The sequence below is a fragment of the Carcharodon carcharias genome, chromosome 9 (genome assembly GCF_017639515.1).
Source record: "Carcharodon carcharias isolate sCarCar2 chromosome 9, sCarCar2.pri, whole genome shotgun sequence".
In the NCBI taxonomy this organism is placed as follows: domain Eukaryota; kingdom Metazoa; phylum Chordata; class Chondrichthyes; order Lamniformes; family Lamnidae; genus Carcharodon; species Carcharodon carcharias.
This window is the reverse complement of record NC_054475.1, coordinates 139253185-139274698: the sequence shown is the minus strand read 5'-3', so window position 1 is coordinate 139274698 and position 21514 is coordinate 139253185. Positions and strand designations below refer to the sequence as shown.

The 21514-nt window shown below is 42.1% G+C and overlaps 1 protein-coding gene across 3 annotated transcripts in view; it reads right to left on the bottom strand.

Moving 5' to 3' along the window:
- Positions 1-21178, bottom strand: part of thoc2 (THO complex 2) — a 167655-nt gene extending 146477 nt beyond the window's left edge. For all 3 annotated transcript variants that reach the window (XR_005944023.1, XR_005944024.1, XM_041195847.1), the window contains exon 1: positions 21072-21178. Coding sequence is in view for 1 of the 3 variants with exons in the window: in XM_041195847.1 (XP_041051781.1) it covers positions 21072-21136 (65 nt within the window). In the remaining 2 variants the exon portion in view is untranslated. The remainder of the gene's footprint in view (positions 1-21071) is intronic.
- Positions 21179-21514: the final 336 nt, after the last annotated feature.

The following is a 21514-nucleotide window of genomic DNA, read 5'->3' as shown; positions in this document are numbered from 1 at the left end:
GCGAGAATAAAGGAAGTAAAAACGTGGCTAAAGGAGTGGTGCGGGAAAGAGGGGTTCAATTTCATGGGGCACTGGCATCAGTATTGGAACAGGAGGGATCTGTACCGTTGGGACGGTCTCCATCTGAACCGATCTGGGACCAAATGTTCTAGTGAAAAGGGTAAATAGGGTGGTCAACAGGACTTTAAACTGGGGGGGGGGGGGGGTGTGTAAAACTCCAAGAAGTATGACTAATGGGAAACAAAGCAGCAGGTTAGCTTGTGGGGGGTGGATTCAACTTCATGGAAAATTATGAAAAAACTTAAACGAAAGGAGAGCCCAGGAGAGGCTATTAAAGTCCCCAGAACACAAAATAGGACAGAGTGTTTGGAAAGGACTAGGAACCTAACTTCAAGCACATGAGATAAAGGGACGACAGTGAGAAAGGGGATGGGAAATACAGGACTGAAGGTGTTGTATCTGAATGCGCGCAGTACATGAAATAAGGTAAATGACCTTGTGGCGCAGATTGAAATTGGCAGGTATGATGTGGTGGGCATCACGGAGACGTGGCTACAAGGGGATCAGGACTGGGAGCTAAATATCCAAGGACATACATTCTATCAAAAAGATAGGCAGGTTGGCAGATTTAGTGATGTGTAATAAGGCAGATTTGATAAGGGAGCTTAAGGTGAAGGAACCCTTAGGAGGAATTGACCATAATATAATAGAATTTACTCTGCAATTTGAGGAGAAAAAGCTGGAATCAGATGTAACCATATTACAGTTGAATAAAGGCAACTACAGAGGCATGAGGGAGGAGCTGGCCAGAATTGACTGGGAGATGAGACTAGCAGGAAAGACAATGGAACAGCAATGGCAGGAGTTTCTGGGAGTAATTTGGGAGACACAGCAAAAATTCATCCCTAGGAAGAAGCATCCTCAAGGGAGGACGAGGCAACCATGGCTGACAAGGGAAGTCAGGGACAGCATAAAAGCTAAAGAGAAAGCATTCAATGCGGCGAAGAGCAGTGGGAAACCAGGGGATTGGGAAGCCCACAAAGACCAACAGAGGACAACTAAAAAAGAAATAAGGAGGGAGAAGAATAAATATGAGGGTAAACTAGCTAGTGATATAAAAGAAGATTGCAAGAGTTTTTATTAGATATATAAAGGGTAAGAGAGAGGCAAAAGTGGACATTGGGCCACTGGAAAATGACAATGGAGAAGTAATAGTGGGGAACAAAGAAATGGCGGAAGAACTGAATAGGTACTTTGCATCAGTCTTCATGGTGGAAGCCACGAGTAACATCCCCAAAGTTCAAAAGAGGCGGGGGGGGGCAGAGGTGAGTATGGTGGCCATTACCAAGGAGAAGGTGCTAGGAAAACTGAAAGGTCTGAAGGTGGATAAATCACCTGGACCACATGGATTACACCCGAGTTCTGAAGGAGATAGCTGAAGAGATAGTGGAGGTGTTAGTGGTGATCTTTCAGGAATCACGAGTCAGGGAGGGTCCCAGAGGACTGGAAAATCGCTAATGTAACCCCCCTGTTTAAGAAGGGAGTGAGGCAAAAGACGGGAAATTACAGGCCCATTAGCCTGACTTCGGTCGTTGGTAAGATTTTAGAGTCCATTATTAAGGATGAGATTTCAGAATACTTGGAAGTGCATGGTAAAATCAGGCAAAGTCAGCATGGTTTCATCAAGGGGAGGTCATGCCTGACAAATCTGTTACAATTCTTTGAGGAGGTAACGAGTAGGTTAGACAATGGAGATCCAATGGATGTTACCTACTTGGACTTCCCGAAGGCCTTTGACAAGGTGCTGCACAGGAGGCTGCTCAGTAAGATAACAGCCCATGGTGCTAGAGGCAAGGTACTAGCACAGATAGAAGATTGGCTGTCTGGCAGGAGGCAGAGAGTGGGGATAAGGGGGTCTCTCTCAGGATGGCAGCCGGTAACTAGTGGAGTTCCGCAGGGGTCAGTGTTGGGACCACAACTTTTCACTTTATACATTAATGATCTAGATGAAGGAACTGAGGGCATCCTGGCTAAGTTTGCAGATGATACAAAGATAGGTGGAGGGACAGGTAGCATTGAGGAGGCGGGGAGGCTGCAGAAGGATTTGGACAGGTTAGCAGAATGGGCAAAGAAGTGGCAGATGGAATACAGCGTGGGGAAGTGTGAGGCCATGCACTTTGGTAGGAAGAATAGAGGCATAGACTATTTTTTAAATGGGGAGAGAATGCAGAAATCTGGAGTACAAAGGAATTTGGGAGTCCTAGTCCAGGATTCTCTTAAGGTTAACTTGCAGGTTGAGTCAGTAGTTAGGAAGGCAAATGCAATGTTGGTATTTATTGCGAGAGGACTAGAATATAAAAGCAGGGATGTGCTGCTGAGCCTTTATAAGGCTCTGGTCAGACCACATTTAGAATATTGTGAGCAATTTTGGGCCCCGTATCTCAGGAAGGATGTGCTGCCCCTGGAGAGGGTCCAGAGGAGGTTCACGAGAACGATCCCAGGAATGAAAGGCTTAACGTACGAGGAACGTTTGAGGACTCCAAGTCTATACTCGATGGAATTTAGAAGGATGAGGGGGGATCTGATTGAAACTTACAGAATACTGAAAGGCCTGGACAGAGTGGACGTAGAGAAGATGGTTTCCATTAGGAAAGACTAGGACACAAGGGCACAACCTCAGAGTAAAGGGAAGACCTTTTAGAACAGGGATGAAGAGAAACTTCTTTAGCCAGAGAGTGGTGAATCTATGGAATTCATTGCCACAGAAAGCTGTGGAGGCCAAGTCAATGAGTGTATTTAAGACCAAGATAGATAAGTTCTTGATTGGTAAGGAGATCAAAGATTACGGGGAGAAGGCGGGAGAATGGGGTTGAGAAACTTATCAGCCATGATTGAATGGCAGAGCAGACTCGATGGGCCGAATGGCCTAATTTCTGCTCCTATGTCTTATGGTCTTCCCTCACAGCTTTCTCCAAGTTGTTTTTATTATTCCTTTACTGGGTGTGGGCTTCGCTGGTTGGGCCAGCATTTATTGCCCATCCCTATCTGCCCTTGAGAAACTGGTGTCAGCTGCCTTCTTGAACAGCTGCAGTCCAAGTGGCGCAGGTACACCCACAGTGCTGTTAGTAAGACTGCAGTGGTTCAAGAAGGCAGCTCATCACCACCTTCTCAAGGGCAGATAGGGATGGGCAATGAATGCTGCCCTGGCAAGCCACACCCACATCAAGTAAACGAACAAAAAAAAAAGACGCTGTGGTATAGGTACACCCACAGTGCTGTTAGGGAGGGAATTCCAGGAATTTTACCCAGCAACAGTGAAAGAAATGGCAATATATTTCTAAGTCAGGATAGTGAGTTACTTGGTGGTGGTGTTCCCATGTATTGCTGCCCTTGTCCTTCTCAATGGTAGTGCTCATGGGTTTGGAAGGTGCTGCCAAAGGAGCCTTGGTCAGTTTCTGCAGTGCATCTTGTAGATGGTACACATACTGCCACTGTTCATTAGTGGTGGAGGGAGTGTATATTTGTGGAAAGGGTGCCAATCAAGCAGGCTGCTTTGTCCTGGATGGTGTCGGCTTCTTAGGTGTTGTTAGAGCTGCACTCATCCAGGCAAGTGGGGAGTACTCCCTCACACTCCTGACTTGTGCCTTGTAGGCGGTGGACAGGCTTTGGGGAGTCAGATGGTGAGATACTCGTCTCATGATTCCAAGCCTCTGACCTGCTTTTGTAGCCACAGTATTTACATGGCTAGTCCAGTTCAACTTCTGGTCAATGGTAAACACACCCCGCCCCCCCCACCTCCCCCAGTCAGTAGTGGGGGATTTAGCAATGGTAATGCCTTTGAATGTCATGGGGCGATAGCTAGATTCTCTCTTGTTGGAGATGGTCATTGCCTGGAACTTGTGTAGTGCAAATGTTACTTGCCACTTGTCGGCCCAAATCTGGATATCTTCCACGTCTTCCTGCATTCGGACATGGACTGCTTCAGTATCTGAGGTGTCGAGAATGGTGTTGAGCATTGTGCAATCATCAGCCGACATTCCCACTTCTGACTGTATAACGGAAGGAAAGTCATTAAAGAAGCAGCTGAAGATGGTTGGGCCGAGGGGACTACCCTGAGGAATTCCTGCAATTATGTTCTGGAACGGAAATGATTGACCTCCAACAACCACAACCATCTTCCTTTGTGCTGGATACGACTCCAACCAGCAGAGAGTTTTCCCCATTTCCCATTGACTCCAGTTTTGCTAGGGCTCCTTAATGCCACAATTGGTCAAATGCTGCTTTGATGTCAAGGGCAGTCACTCTCACCTCCCCTCTGGAGTTCAGCTCTTTTGTTCATATTTGAACCAAGACTGTGATGAGGTCAGGAGCTCAGTGGCCCTGGTGGAAGCCAAACTGAGCATCAGTGAGCAGGGTATTGCTAAGCAATTGCCGTTTGACAGCACTGTTGATGACACCTTCCATCACTTTAGTGATGATCAAGAATAGGTTGACGGGGCGGTAATTGGCTGGGTTGGATTTGTCCTGCTTTGTGTGTATAGGACATACCTGGGCAACTTTCCACATTACTAGGTAGATGCCAGTGTGGCAGCTGTACCGGAACAGCTGGCTAGGGGCACCGGAAATTTTGGAGCACAAGTCTTGAGTACTTTTGCTGGAATATTGGCAGGGTCCATCATCATTGCAGCATCCAGTGCCTTCGGCTGTTTCTTGACATCACTTGGAGTGAACTGAATTGGCTGAAGACTGATAACTGTGATGCTGGGGTCCTTAATCATTGATGATGGGGATATTTGTGGAGCCTCCTTCTCCAGTGAGTTCTTAATTGTCCACCACCATTCACGACTGGGTGTGGCAGGGCTGCAGAGCTTAGACCAGATCCACTGGTTGTGGAATCATTTAGTTCTGTCTATCACTTGCTGCTTATGCTGTTTGGCCCACAGGTAGTCCTATGTTGCAGCTTCATCAGGTTGACGCCTCATTCTTAGGTATGCCTGGTGCTGCTCCTGGCATGCCTTTCTGCACTCTTCATTGAACCAGGGTTGATCCCCTGGCTTGCTGGTAATGGTACAGTGGGGAATATGCCAGGCCATGAGGTTAAAGATTGTGGTTGAGTACAATTCTGCTGCTACTGATGGCACAGTACCTCATGGATGCCCAGTCTTGAGTTGCTCGATCTGTTCAAAATCTATCCCTTTTAGCAGAGTGGTAGTGCTACACAACACAATGGGCAGTATCCTCAATGTGAAGATGGGACTTTGTCTCCATAATGACTGTGCGATGGTCACTCCAACCAATACTGTCATGGACAGATGTGTCTACAGCAGGCAGATTGGTGAGGATGAGGTCAAGTATCTTTTTGCCTCTTGTTGGCTCCCTCACCACCTGCTGCAGAACTAGTCTAGCAGCTATGTCTTTTAGAGCTCGGCCAACTCGGTCTGTGGTAGTGCAGAAGCACTCCTGGTGATGGACATTGAAGTACCCCACCCAGAGTATATTCTGTGCCCTTGCCACCCTCAGTGCTTCCTCCAAGTAGTGTACAACATGGAGGAGGACTGATTCATGGGGGGGGGGGCACCACAGTGTGTGGTCATAAGCAGGAGGTTTCCTTGCCCGTGTTTGACCTGGTGTCATGCGACTTCTTTAAGTTTGGTACAACTAAGTGGCTTACTTGATGTTGAAGATTCAACTACGTTAATGTAGGACTGGAGTTACATATATGCAAACAGGTTTTTTTTCCTAAAAAGGGCCATTAATGAAGCAATTAAGTTTTTACACCAATCCATGGTCACCAAGACTGGTACCAGAGTTTTATTTCCAGATTTCCTTTTCATAAATTCAAAACCTCAAATTCCCATTAAGTACTGGTCCATAACCATACACTTCAGATCATGGTAGATGCAAGTTCGGTTAACGGGACTGGCCAATAAAACTGAACTTGAGAAAATATCTAGAATCAGGACTCAAAGACGTGACTTAGATCCGCAGACTATAAAAGCATTAGGTAGAATCCAACCGAAGTGATTAGCAGTCGCTTTATTGTGCAGAACTTGAATATTGCTGAAAAGACACGTTGCCAAAGCATTTCGTCTTGCATTCATTAGAACACACGCAAGAATGCCAAATTTCAAACAATCGCAACAATTTATACTATAAGATCAAAGGGGGCTGATTGGCCAAAGCATTGCCATGGAGAAAGCAATGGGGAACAAGAGGCTCCCCAAGCTCCCAAGTAATTCAGAAAAGGTGCATGGCTTGAACATATTCCTTTTGTTTGTAGAGAAGTAGTCTCCACGTATGAATGGATGTCACTTCTAGCAAGCATGAATGAGCCACCTTCACTGGTCATTATACATGTTGGGGTTCATAAAGCTCCATGTGCTATGAGATTGGCCTTATCAGCAATCTTGTAAGTCAGGCCGTAGCCATTTGCTCACCTTGCAAGCTTGATGCAGATATCGTGCATCAAAGCTATTTTGTGGGACAACGGCTATTTTGATCAGATCATTGTGCGATGTGTATTGCACAAACTCGCAAATTGGTCAAAGGCCCAAAGATCTCACTGTATTTCAAAAATTTGAACAACAGGTTAAGCAAGGTATTTCACGCTGCTACAATGCAGTGGCTACATGAGTAGCATTTTCCGCCAGCATGATGCTGCCATCAGTCCAAAAATACGCTCTTCCTACCACACAATTGAGCAACATGGCATATGAATTTCAGTGCCAGAGAGATGCCAGGTTCATAGGTTATACATGCCAACAATTGGCTAATCAAATTAAACAGCATGTTCTTTCCATTGTTTGTAATAGGCAGATTGTAGACTGTACTAAACCACTGCAAATGCCAAAGCACTAGGAAAAGGCATTTAGATCAACATATTGGAGAACCAATGAGAACTGATGTGCTTTTCAATTGCTAAGCTTAACCAATTGTTATTGAGCTTATGGTTATATACAATCCTGGAAAGAAAGCAAAACTGACTTCAACAGAATATCAACTTGAAAGCAACACACTGATTAACATGACAAAACTCTCACCCATCTTAAAAAAAAAATGACAGCAACAGATGATTGTTAAAAATAATCATAATTTGTTTTCAGATATGATAACACAAGCCATAATTTTGCATATGAAAGGTACATCCACTGGGTCATCTGTCATAAGCTTCAGCCCATCAAATGACTCTCTCTCTGAGGAAAGTAAAATTAACCTGTGCAAGAACATTTATCCTGCAGTTACTTCCACTGTGCGTCTGTGTCCCATCAGTCTTGCATAATTGAAAAGAGGACAGAGAACGTTTGTAAATCTAGCTGTCAATGCTCAATTGTTTGCTCGGATTAAAAAAAAGTGAAAGTGTTTGATACCAACAGGAATAATCTTTGAAGGCATATTTTAAAAGAATCAAAAGTAGGCACGCAGTTGAAGAATTCAGCCTCAAAGCACAAAGTTTTGAGCAAGCTACAACACCCAAGTAAGTCATTTGAGTAAATCTCTACTGCAAGCCATTTATCAAACTGAAAACTGCATTGCACTGAAAAAATGGAGAAAGGGGTATTTACGTCCTCTTCAAGTGGTATTTACATTCCAAATTGTTGATGAAACAAGAGCAATTGTGTCCAAAAGCCAAGGTTTTCATATTGTATGTACCCAGCTTTTACCTGAGGTCTTCTCAAATGTATCTCTCACATAAAATGTTAAATTCAGAAAAAGTGTAAACTCAGCTAGATATTTGATGTTGCAAACCCTCAGCTTTTATACGTGCACTCACTAGCTGGGGTAATGAAAACTTTTGCTAACTATAGGAAGATGATTGTTTTGACAATATTTAAACCTGACAAGAGAAAGTGAGATGCATGCTAGCATTTGGAAAGGCATTGGAATTTATTTCTTTCGACAGATGAAATGGTTCAATTAGTCCACCTCACATATTCGTTCAAAATTAGTGAAGTGATTGAGTCAAAGTACAAATTTTCCAATGAAAATGTTGATTTCACCACTTGCCCAAGTGCCCATACTCCCTACGCAAGCACTGCCTCTATCCAATTGTGAAATCAAAATCCAGCAGTTATACAATGAGCACTCTGCCGTATCATGGGTGCTGTATCAAAACAAAGTTTTACAATTGACTGGATAGCTTGGGGTTAACTTGATTTGCGTGTTGTACAAGTATACAACAGCTAAGGTGCCCACCAATATTTCTCACAAGTTGCAAACTAACAGCGATCAATATTAAATCTACCAGATAACGACGATCTAAAGGACAATACGGCCAACACTTAAGTGAGGATAGTCAATCATGTAATTTTGTAAAAGATTGGTTTTACAGGCTTAGCTTAATATTTAGCTACAATATCAGACTTAAACTGTAGGGTGGCAAGTTTTTGGATTCAAGGCTTCAATGCAAGAACAAGAAACACATGGCTTCAAATTTCAAGATTTGAAAAAGTTATCTTTGCTTCTATTTTGTTCATTTCTATTTCAAATAATATCTAAAACAATTTAACTTTAAGATAATATCGAGTGCATAGCAAGGGTACTGTTATTATATACAGAAATAAATAATATATACATTATATATAGTCATCTATGACACAGGAGGCCATTCAGCCCATCAAATCTATGCTCACTCTCCGTGAAGCAAAGCAGTCAGTCCCAATCTCCTAATCTATTCCCATAGCCCTGCAAGTTTATTTCCTTCAAGAACCCATCCACTTTCCTTTTGAAATCATTGACTATCTCTGCTTCCATCATCCTCCTGGGCAGCAAGTTCTAGGTCATGACCACTCGCTGCATTAAAAAAGTTATTCCTCACATTCCCCCTGCATCTCTTGCCCAAAATCTTAAATCTGTGTCCCCTAGTCCTTGTACCATCAGCTAATGGGAAGTTTTTCCTTGTCCACCTTGTCTAAACCTATCAACTTTCCCCTCAATTTCCAAGAGAACACCAGTTTATTCAAATTAACCTTATAGCTAAAATCCCTCATTTCTGGAACCATTCTGGTAAACCTCTTTTGCATCCTCTTAAGGGCCCTTCCTTCCTAAAGTGTGGTGATCAGAACTGGACACAAGACTCTAGCTGTGCCCTCGAGTTTTTCAAGGTTCAGTATAACTTCCCTCCTTTTGTACTCAAAACCTCTATTTATGAAGCCCAAGATCCCATATACATTGCCAATTACTCTCTCGATATGTCCTGCCACCTTCAAAGATCTCAATGCATATGCATCCCCAATGTCCCTCTGGGCCTGCACATTCTATAGGGCTGCGTCATTAAGTCTATTTTGCCTTTCCCTATCCCATGCGCTAAAATGCAGCACCTCACGTTTCTCTGTACTAAATTCCATCTGCCACTTGTTTGCCCATTCTACTTGCCTTTGTCCTGTTGCAATTGATTAGCATCATCCTGTTTGCCACTCCTCCAAGTTTGTTACCATTGGAGAATTTTGAAATTTTACTCTGCATTTCAAAATCTGGTCCAAGGCATTTATGTCAAAAAAGCACAACTGTATACCATCCTCCAGTCTGAAAAGCAACCATTTACTATGTTCGCTGTCCTTAAACAATTTTTTAAAATCAAAGTTGATATTGACCCTGCTATTCCATGAGATACAACTTTGATAACTAGCTTTCTAAGTGGTACTTTGTCAGACACTTTCTTTAAATCCATATAGACAACATTCATCAACATTCTGTTGCTTCATCAACAATTCAATTAAATTAATCAAGCACAATCTGCCTTTTACAAATCCGTGCTGACTATTTTTAATAGTTTAAACCTCTCCAAGTCAGGATTTGGTTCTAAAACCTTATTCACCACTGATGTTAAACTAACTACACTATAGTTGCCTGGGCTGCACTTACACCCTTCTTTGAATGAAGGTGTAATTTGCCAGTCTCCAATCTTCTGGCACCACCCCACCACCCCAAACCCAGCAATATCTAGGGAAGTTTTGTAGGTTATGCCAAGCCCTTCCCCCATCTCCACCCTCATTTCCTTAAACCACCTGGGGTGCAAGCCATCTAGGCGAGATTTGTCCACTTTAAGCATAGCTAACCTCCTACCCCTTAATTTTCACCCCATCCATGACCTCTACCATCTCCACTTCGACTGATATTTTGTCAGATTTCTCAGGAAACACTGATACAAAGTACACATTAAGTATCATAGCCTTGCCCGGTGACTCAAGGCATATATCAAACTTTTTGTTCCTCATAAGGCCCAATCCACTTCCAACTACATGCCGGTACCTGACTTTTGGGATCCCTTTTCTGTCAACTGCCATTCTATTCTCATATTCTGTCTTTGTCAGTCTTATTTTCCTCTTCACTTCCCCTCTCAATCTACTGTATTTGACCTAATACTCACTTGAAGAATTCACGTGACATGCACCTTTTTTTGTTTCATTGTATTCTCTATCGCCCTTATTGGTCAAGGATCTCTGGTTTTGGTTCCCCTACCTTTCGCCCTTGTTGGAATGTACATAGCTGTATCTGAAGCACCTTCTCCTTAAAGAACACCCATTGTTCTGTTATAGTTTTTCCTGTCAATCTTTGGTTCCATTTTACCTTGGCTAGATCCCTTCTCATCTTATTGATATAAGCCCCCTTCCAATTTAGACATTCTATTTTAGATTGTTCCTTGCCCTCCTAAATTACTAGTGTAAACCTTATGATGTGATGCTCAATCTCACCCAAGTGCTTCCCCATGAACACTTGGTTCATTTGGCCCACCTCATTCCCCAGTACTATATCCCACAATGCCTGTTTTCTCGTTGGACCAAGAATACACTGATCAAAGAAGTTGTCCTGAACACATTTCAGAAATTCCTCCCCCCTTACTCTTAAACACTATCCCAATCAATATTTGGGTAATCATATCAATATCACCATTCTACAGTTCTTCCACATCTGTGTGATTTCCCTGCAGATTTGCTTCTTTACCAATCTCTCTCTCTCTCTCTCACAATTTGGGGGCCACAGAGTACCCTCAGTAGTGTGATCACACTTTTTTTGCCTCTGAAATCTAACCAAATGGATTCAGTCCTTGACAGAACATTTCCTCTTTCAAACACTACAATGTCTTCTCTGATCAGCAATGTCACCCCAAATCCCTTTTTCCTTTCTTTTCTGAACACTTTACATCCTTGGACATTAAGTGTTCAGTCCTCAGCATTTTTAAGCAACATTTCCATTCTTGCCACAACATCATATTCCCACATGGCTATTTGTACTTGTAGCTCACCAACCTTATTCATCACATACTGTGCGTTTACACTGATGCATTATAAACCTGTCTTTCTTGCAGTCATCTTCGCCCGCTCCTATCTAATAAGGAACTAATCCCTTTCCTAGTCCTGTCCAACACTCACATTTTATATACCTTATTCCTTTTTCCTACTTGTATATGCTGGTACCCATCCCCCTATCAACCTAGTTAAAACCCTCCAAAACTCTCTGCAAGGACACTCCAACCTTGTTCAGGTACAATCTGTCCTTTTCAAATGGTCCCAACACCGCAAGAATCTGAAGCTCTCCCTCCTACGCTATGTCTCATCACATATCGGTACTCCCTGTTTCTATTTTCTTTCGGATTTTGGCCAGAAATCTATTACTGCTGGATAATTAGAGGAAAATGCAAACTTAAGGAGATAGAGCTTCTCAAGGTTGAGAATGAAAATTTGCTATCATAGCAGTAGTAGCACAATATGATTTTCAGGTGAGGACTGAACAATTGTTTATTTTAATAAATTGTACTAAAGGTCATGGAAGTTTCAAGTTATTTTTCTGGCATTCTTTGTAAGATTGTTTCCAGCAAGCTAAACATCACATCCTGGCTGATTGCTGCCACTAAATAAACCAGTAAAGCAATTCAATCCTGGAGAATATATTAAGATTCTTTTTTTAAAAAGAAAAACAAAAAGCAACATGTATAATATCAATGGATTATCCTCCAATCCTAATCTTGCTGACTGGAAGCAGATTGAATCTTTTCAGGCTGAGAGGAATCAATTTCAATTCAAGTATCAGCTTGCCGTATGGAACAAGAATTTAATGAACAAATTCTCTTCTATTGAATTTGCCACAGTTTATCTGTTGCACTTTTGAGTGACAAAAGGTAACAAAAATGACTTTTAAATGTGGAAGCAAGTACAGGGTGGTCAGTATTCAATCATTCATGTTCTGGTTTGGTGGGGGTGTTGGGGTGACAAATCAAAAAAAATGACACTTGCACAAAAGATTATTTCTCACACACACTACTCATACATTTCAGTAAGATAAAGCTGTAACCAATTTTTGTTATATTAATTGACTTAATATAGCACGCAAAACCAGGCCTCCCTTCACGTCATATATCCCAAAGCTGCTGCACTGATCAGCAGCATGTCAGAAAACAGATAATAGGCTCAGGACTCAAAAGTACCTAGCAGAAAGTGTGGTTTCACTGGGGCTAAATTGAAAAAGAAACCATTTTGTTTCCTATTTTGAAAAATAAGCACATGGGGTAAAAAGTACTCAACACATTGCATTTGCTTCCCCCTTTAAGGAACATCATTTCTGTTTCCTCACATTACTCAAAAGTATCACCAAAAAGCTGTAGCAAATTCAACAGAGGACAACTACTTCTTGTAACAATTTTGGTACCATAAGGCAAGCTGATACTTGAATTGAAATTAAGCCATGCACAGACAGGCATCAAGATTTGGATTAGTTGATAATCCATCGATAACATAAACCATGCTAATTTGTAATTAAATGCAGATATGAAGAACCTGCAAAATTGATAACTAACTGATGGCTCTAGTACTTCAATAGTCTCACAAATGTTATGTTCTGAATTAAAGCACTCAAGCAAAGGACTCACCATTATTAAAGCTCAGCATCAAACAGAAATATTTAAATCTCGGTGATATTTTTAATAACAAGAACACATATTCTCATGCAGTTTTAATTGTAATCCTACTTTTGGAAAATTGATTGATCAGACTCCCTTAATGTCTGCACTGTGAAGAAGGGAAAGTACTTAAAGGATTTACTGTTTTTCCAGCTAAAATGTACAATCAACTCCAACATAGAAATCAGTCCAGTGAAGCACAAATATTTACCCAACTAGATTTGACAACTTTAATTCATTGAATGAAAATATGATTAATCAAATTTAAAACTCTTATAACAAAACAAAAACAGAATTACCTGGAAAAACTCAGCAGGTCTGGCAGCATCGGCGGAGAAGAAAAGAGTTGACGTTTCGAGTCCTCATGACCCTTCAACAGAACTGATCTTTCTTTACAAGGAGAGGGAAATATAAGCTGGTTTAAGGCATGTGTGTGTTTGTGTGTGTGTGTGTGTGGGGGGGGGGGGTGTTAGGATAGGAGCAGATCATCAAAAGATGTCACAGACAAAAGAACAAAAGAACACAGAGGTGTTGAAGTTGGTGATATTATCTAAACGAATGAGCTAATTAAGAATGGATGGTAGGGCACTCAAGGTATAGCTCTAGTGGGGGTGGGGGAGCATAAAAGATTTAAAAATAATGGAAATAGATGGGAAAAGAAAAATTTATATAAATTATTGGAAAAGAAAAAAGGAAGGGGGAAGAAACAGAAAGGGGGTGGGGATTGAGGAGGGAGCTCAAGATCTAAAGTTGTTGAATTCAATATTCAGTCCGGAAGGCTGTAAAGTGCCTAGTCGGAAGATGAGGTGTTGTTCCTCCAGTTTGCGTTGGGCTTCACTGGAACAATGCAGCAAGCCAAGGACAGACATGTGGGCAAGAGAGCAGGGTGGAGTGTTAAAATGGCAAGCGACAGGGAGGTTTGGGTCATTCTTGCGGACAGACCGCAGGTGTTCTGCAAAGCGGTCGCCCAGTTTACGTTTGGTCTCTCCAATGGAGAGGAGACCACATTGGGAGAAATGAACACAGTAGACTAAGTTGGGGGAAATGCATGTGAAATGCTGCTTCACTTGAAAGGAGTGTTTGGGCCCTTGGACGGTGAGGAGAGAGGAAGTGAAGGGGCAGGTGTTACATCTTTTGCATGGGCATGGGGAGGTGCCATAAGTGGGGGTTGAGGAGTAGGGGGTGATGGAGGAGTGGACCAGGGTGTCCCAGAGGGAACGATCCCTATGGAATGCCACCGGGGGGGTGAAGGGAAGATGCGTTTGGTGGTGGCATCATGCTGGAGTTGGCGGAAATGGCGGAGGCTGGTGGGGTGATAAGTGAGGACAAGGGGGACCCTATCATGTTTCTGGGAGGGAGGAGAAGGCGTGAGGGTGGATGCGCGGGAGATGGGCTGGACACGGGTGAGGGCCCTGTCAACGACCGTGGGTGGAAAACCGCAGTTAAGGAAGAAGGAGGACATGTCAGAGGAACTGTTTTTGAAGGTAGCATCATCGGAACAGATGCGACAGAGGCGAAGGAACTGAGAGAATGGGATGGAGTCCTTACAAGAAATGGGTGTGGGGCGCTGTAGTCGAGGTAGCTGTGGGAGTCAGAAGGCTTGTAATGGATATTGGTGGACAGTCTATCACCAGAGACTGAGACAGAGAGGTCAAGGAAGGGAAGGGAAGTGTCAGAGATGGACCACGGAAAATGATGGAGGGGTGGAGATTGGAAGCAAAATTAATACATTTTTCCAAGTCCTGACGAGAGCATGAAGCAGCACCAAAGTAATCATCGATGTACCGGAGAAAGAGTTGTGGAAGGAGGCTGGAGTTGGACTGGAACAAGGAATGTTCCACATACCCCATAAAGAGACAGGCATAGTTGGGGCCCATGCGGGTACCCATAGCCACACCTTTTATTTGGAGGAAGTGAGAGGAGTTAAAGGAGAAATGGTTCAGTGTGAGAACAAGTTCAGCCAGACGGAGGAGAGTAGTGGTGGATGGAGATTGTTCGGGCCTCTGTTCGAGGAAGAAGCTAAGGGCCCTCAGACTATCTGGGTGGGGGATGGAGGTGTAGAGGGATTGGACGTCCATGGTGAAGAGGAAGCGGTTGGGGCCAGGGAACTGGAAATTGCTGATGTGACGTAAGGTGTCAGAGGAATCACGGATGTAGGTGAGAAGGGACTGGACAAGGGGAGAGAGAAGGGAGTCAAGATAACGAGAAATGAGTTCCGTGGAGCAGGAGCAAGCTGACACCATCGGTCTACCAGGACAGTTCTGTTTGTGGATTTTGAGTAGGAGGTAGAAGCGGGCCGTCCGAAGTTGGGCGACTATCAGGTTGGCAGCTGTGGGAGGAAGATCCCCAGAGGAGATGAGGTCAGTGACAGTCCTGGAAACAATGGCTTGATGTTCAGTGGTGGGGTCATGGTCCAAGGAGAGGTAGGAGGAAGTGTCTGCGAGTTGACGCTCAGCATCCGTGAGGTAGAGGTCAGTGCGCCAGACAACAACAGTACCACCCTTGTCAGCAGGTTTGATGACAATGTCAGGGTTGGACCTGAGAGAACGGAGTGCAGTAAGTTCAGAGAGAGAGAGATTAGAATGGGTGAGAGGAGCAGAGAAATTGAGACGACTAATGTCGCGCCGACAGTTCTCAATGAAAAGATCAAGAGAAGGTAAGAATCCAGAGGGAGGGGTCCAGGTGGAGGGAGAATATTGGAGGTGGGTAAAAGGATCCGTCGAACGGGGAGAGGACTCCTGCCCAAAGAAATGAGCCCTGTTTATATATGCCTGTTTATAAGAAATCATCCAATTAACTGAGTTTACTCATTTCAACGACAGAGGGTACAAAGAAAATTTCCCAGGAATGAGGGGCGTCAGTCATTTGGAGAGATTGGAGAAACTGGAATCAAGATTATGAAGGAACTTCATAACTTCCTTGACAGGGTAGATACTGGAGGTCTGAGAAGAGGAGAAATTTCTTCACTGAAAAGGCTGCGAATCTTTGAAATTCTCCAGCTCAGAAGGCTGTGGATGCTCCATTGTTGAATATAGACAGATTTTTGGTCTCAAAGGGAATCAAGGGATATGGAGAGAGGACAGGAAAGAGAAGTGGAAGCCAAATTTCAGCCATAATCATACTCAATAGGGGAGCAGGATCAATAGGCTGTGTGGTCTATTCCTGTTCCAATTTCTTATGTTCCTAATTTCTTATTTCAGAGTCAACTACATTGCTGTGGGTCTGAAAGCATGCATAGGTCAAACGAGGTAAAGACAGCAGATTTTCTTCCCTTAGTAACATTAGTGAACCAGGTGTTTTTTTATATAACCATCCACTAGTTTTATAGTCACCCTTCTTGATATTTGCTTTTTAATTCTAGATTTATTTAATTAATTGACTTTAAACCATCCAGCTACCATGGTGGAATTTGAATCAGTCCAGGTGCTTAAATTATTACTCCAGTAACATAACCACTGTACTACATAGTCTTGAAGCAGAGGATGTTAACAAGGACCTAATGGGAATGAGTTTTTGAAAGAGTACATAGCAAGAAACTGTTTTCTCTGCGAAGTGACTTGGTAACCAAAGGTCACAGATTTAAAATAATTGGCAACAGAACTAGAAGGGAAATTAGAAGATTTTTTTCCCCCACATGGAGGGTTGGAATACACGACCCGAAAGAGTGGAAGAAGTGGATTCCATAAGAGCTTTTAAATTTGGACATACCCCCTGTATAGTTGAAAAGCACTAACTTGCAGGTTTATGGAGAAAAGCTGGGATGAGAGACTAAATTGGACTGCTCGTTCAAAGAGAAGGTACAGCAGACTCAATGACCTCCTGCTGTATTGTTAAATTTTATGATTGTATAAAGGTATATCTAACAATGAAAAAGGTCCTTTCCTTGTTACATAATCAAAATAACTAAAACAGGAAAATGCAATTGATAGCAAGTATATATATCATGACAGCCTTATTTTGGAAAAGGCCAAAATCTTATATTCTTAGCAGTGCTCTCAATCATGGCCAAACATCCTTTAATGCTCCTCCCTGCCGTCGCCCTGACCTCTCATCTCGTTCTAATTTCTCTCCTAACTCCCCTCATGCCCTCTCTGAAATCTTCTTGTCCATGAGACCCACCTACTGCTCCCTTGATCCTATTCCCACTAAGCTGATTACCCAACCTCCCTTTCAGGTCCCTGTGTTAGCCGATATTGTGAACGGTTCTCGCTCTTCAGGTGGTGCCTCAGCCTCCTTTAAATCTGCTGTCATCACCGTTCCCTCAAAAAAAGCCATACCTCGACCCCTCCGCCCTTGCAAACTACCATCCCATCTCCAACCTCTCCTTCCTGTCCAAAGTGCTTGAACATGCTGTCACCTCCCAAATCCATTCCCATCTTTCCAAGAACCAAATGCAATGTCAGATTTGATCCTGAGATGAGTTTCCAACCTTGTATTCATGCCATCTCTCTGACCATCTATTTCCACCTATTACATCACTTGACTTTGCCCTGTCTCAGCTCGTCTTTGCTGAAACCTTCATCCATGACTTTATTTTCTCTAAACTTAACTATCCCAAAACACTCCTGGCTGGTCTCCCACATTCTACACTCCATAAACTTGAGGTCATCCAAAGCTCTGCTGCTCATATCTTAACGCGCTGCAAATCCCATTCCCCTAGGTCAAGCAACATTTTGATTTAAAACTGTCATCCTTGCCTTCAAATCCCTCCATGGCCTTATTCCTCCCTATCAGTGTAATCTCCTCCAAACTAACAACACTGCAAGATATCTGCACTCCTCTAATTCTGGTGTCTTGCTGTCATTAAGCTATTAATGTATATAATATTATTGGAAAATATTTTTCTTTTAAAATAGAGGTTTAGTCTGTGGGTGTGTCTTAACTGGATTAAAGCCAGCTAGTCTGGGTGCTTTGATGTGTACTAGTTTTGAGATGTAAACAGAGAGGTAGAGTGGATTGGCATTTTTTGAATAGAGCATTCAAGAAGTGGATGAATTCTGGCACCTAGCTAGCAGAGGCCAAGCAATATGTTTATATTACTAATAAAATTGGTACTGTGAAAGGGGTTTTAAGGTGGAGTTCAAAGTGGCTGGTGATATAATGAGAATTTACATTTACATTGATAAAAACAAAAAACTGCGGATGCTGGAAATCCAAAACCAAAAACAGAATTACCTGGAAAAACTCAGGTCTGGCAGTATCGGCGGAGAAGAAAAGAGTCGACGTTTCGAGTCCTCATGACCCTTCAACAGAACTAGTTCTGTTGAAGGGTCATGAGGACTCGAAACGTCAACTCTTTTCTTCTCCGCCGATGCTGCCAGACCTGCTGAGTTTTTCCAGGTAATTCTGTTTTTGTTTTACATTTACATTGTTGTACTAGGCATAACAAGACAACCGTTTTGTGTGCAGAGCAGAGGCAATGTGAGATCAAAAGCAGCTGTAAGCCTCCAATTGTCTCCACAGGAACAAAAGTGGAAAGAACCTCATTTTGAATTTGTAAGGTTAAAATGCTTTGCCTGGTGACTGGTTAAGTCTGTGGGTTGCTGTTGCCTTAATGGAGATTAGTTTGGGACTTTGTCAAAAGTTATGATCATAGTAATTTGTAGCTATGTGTATATATTTAACACAAAAACAAAAATTGCTGGAAAAGCTCAGCAGGTCTGACAGCATCTGTGGAGAGGGAGACAGAGTTAACGTTTCGAGTTCTGATGAAGAGTCATACGGACTCAAAGCGTTAACTCTGTCTTCCTCTCCACAGATGCTGTCAGACCTGCTGAGTTTTTCCAGCAATTTTTGTTTTTGTTTCAGATTTCCAGCATCTGCAGTGTTTGCTTTTATCTTAGTGTATATATTTACCTTGTGTAAATTAATAAAACATTTCATTTAGCTTAATATAAAACCTCTTGAGAACTGGCGGTCTGATTCCTGAATTGAGTTGCATCTCAAACATAACACTTAAAATTACACGTTATGACAGTTGTTTAAATTTTCCGTCTGGTATTTTTAAAAATAATTCAGCTTTACCAACTGCTTGGTCATAACACTTGCACATTCCCAATTATAATTGTTCCACCATTGATGGCTGTGCCTTCAGTTGTCTAAGCTCCAACATCTGGAATTCCCTCCCTGCACCGAAGGGCAATAAATGCTGGCCTAGCCAGCGACGCCCACATCCCACGAACAAACAAAAAAAACTGACAGGCTGGGTAAATTGGGTCTATATTCTCTGAAGTTTAGAAGAATGAGAAGTGATCACAATGAAACATGATGATTATGAAGGAACTCCTCTAATTCTGACATATTGCGCATTCTCAAGCTGGACAGCAAAAACTTTCTGAACGAAGAAGTCTTGCTCCACATTACTTTAAAGTCAGTTTGGGCTCCACTACCCCATTTACATTATGCAGGATTGGGTGAAGCCAAAATCACTTTGCATGATACTAAATTTTAGCATAAGTGCACCTTTAGGTTTAAAATTAGCTTATCTAATCATTTTGATCAAGAAATCCACAGCACAATAAAACAAGTTAGTTTCATTGTTTCATCTCTCCATCTTAGTTTCCAAATTAACCAGAATAATCCTTTAAAGATCAGAAACAAAATCTTTAATATAGCCACAATATTACCCTTTAAACTGCTCTTAAAACCTACCTGTTTGACTAAGCTTTTGGTCTTCTGACCTAATATCGCCTTTGTGGCTCTGTCATACTGTTTCATAACGCTCTTGTGAAACACCTTGGAACTTTTCGTTACATTAAAGGCATGACATAAGCTGGTGGTGTTGTTACTGAAACCAAAGCATCAGCTTTCTTGTGGAAAACTTAGTGTATTTTGATTCTTTATTGTGCAGAGAAAATGCTCACAATAGAATTCGATCTTATACCATTCCAAACTTGAGGTTTTCAATAATATTCACACAGAAACTTACAAGGTCATGAACATACTAATACTATATTGTAAACTTTATACTTGTCATCAGATTAAGTTGAAACACTAACTTTTGTTAACAATTGGTTCAAAGACTCTCTTCTATGGCATTTTCTTTGAAATTTCACAATACATATGCTTCAGTTTAGCATTTGACAAAGTACAGTATTTTAATATTTCTAATCAGATTTTATAAATAAGACCAATCATAATTGTTCAACTACAAAATAGACAGATTGAGATGCTTAAAAGTATACCATATATACTATAACCAGGATTTGGATATAAATGGGATGTTGCTTTGCTACAATAGTGCAGTTAGTGTAATCACAAACAGAATTCCAAGTCAGGCCCAGCCTGACAATGCAGCAAAACAGATCTAAAAACAGAAAATGCTGGAAAACCCAGCAAAAACTTTCTGAACGAAGAAGTCATGCTCCGCATTACTTTAAAGTCAGTTTGGGCTCCACTACCCCATTTACATTATGCAGGATTGAGTGAAGCCAAAATCACTTTGCATGATACTAAATTTTAGCATAAGTGCACCTTTAGGTTTAAAATTAGCTTATCTAATCATTTTGATCAAGAAATCTACAGCACAATAAAACAAGTTAATTTCATTGTTTCATCTCTCCATCTTAGTTTCCAAATTAACCAGAATAATCCTTTAAAGATCAGAAACAAAATCTTTAATATAGCCACAATATTACTTTATATTATATGGGATCTGCTGCAAAATAATTTAACAGTAATCATTACTTTTCCTTGATGAGTTGGTCATGAGGTGAATTATAGAAGACATAGTCTTGTCACTTTTAACCTAAATTTAGACTCCATTACTTACCTGTGACTGACAAAGAAAAAGCATAATTAACATTTTAAGTGAAATAAATCTTGTGATTAGAAGTCTATTTACTATCTAAAAGCATACAGTTGTCTGGTTACTTTTCAAGCAAAAAAAGAAACAGCTTATGATCAAGCTATTATACAGGGGCCACAATATTCTCGCATTTGGGACAAGAAAAGGTCAAGTTTGTTGTGAAGCCTTTTCTAGAATAAAAAATTAGGCCGCCGCCGAACTAAACGCCACCACGTTTTTACATTATGTAAAATTACACAAAGCTCACACACAAGGAGCTCCGCGGTTTGCTTTCGCGGCCCGATCGACTTCTACACTCTGCCCGCTCTAAAACAGACATATTCGGCAACCGAGTGCGGGCTCGGGGAGTTTTTTTTTATGCGCCCAACTTACAATTCAGATTTGCCCCCTTTCTCCCAATTCTTCAACCAGTCGCCATGGAACACCATCACCGCCATCTTAGCTGCACACCATTCTGCACTAATAGCCCGGATGTATCGCCCGGTGAGCAGAGGGGTCACAGGTCAATGCTGCCGCTGCATGCTGGGAGGCTGAAGGCAAGCCAATTGTTGGTGGAGGAGGTGACAAGAGTTTTGAGTTTTAGATGTTCCTGTCCACTGGCTTTACACAGGCCTGCAACAGGGTTGCCAACCTTCCAGGATTGGCCTGAAGTCTTCGGGAATTGGAGATAAATCTCCAGGACACTGCTGTGTGCAACCCTGGGGAAACATCATTGGAACATTAAAAAAGATTGGGTTTTTTTTGGTCATTTTCTTTGAACGTTTCTCTTTGCCAAGTATAAAAATATTGAAAATGAGCAAAAAAGGCTGGCTGCC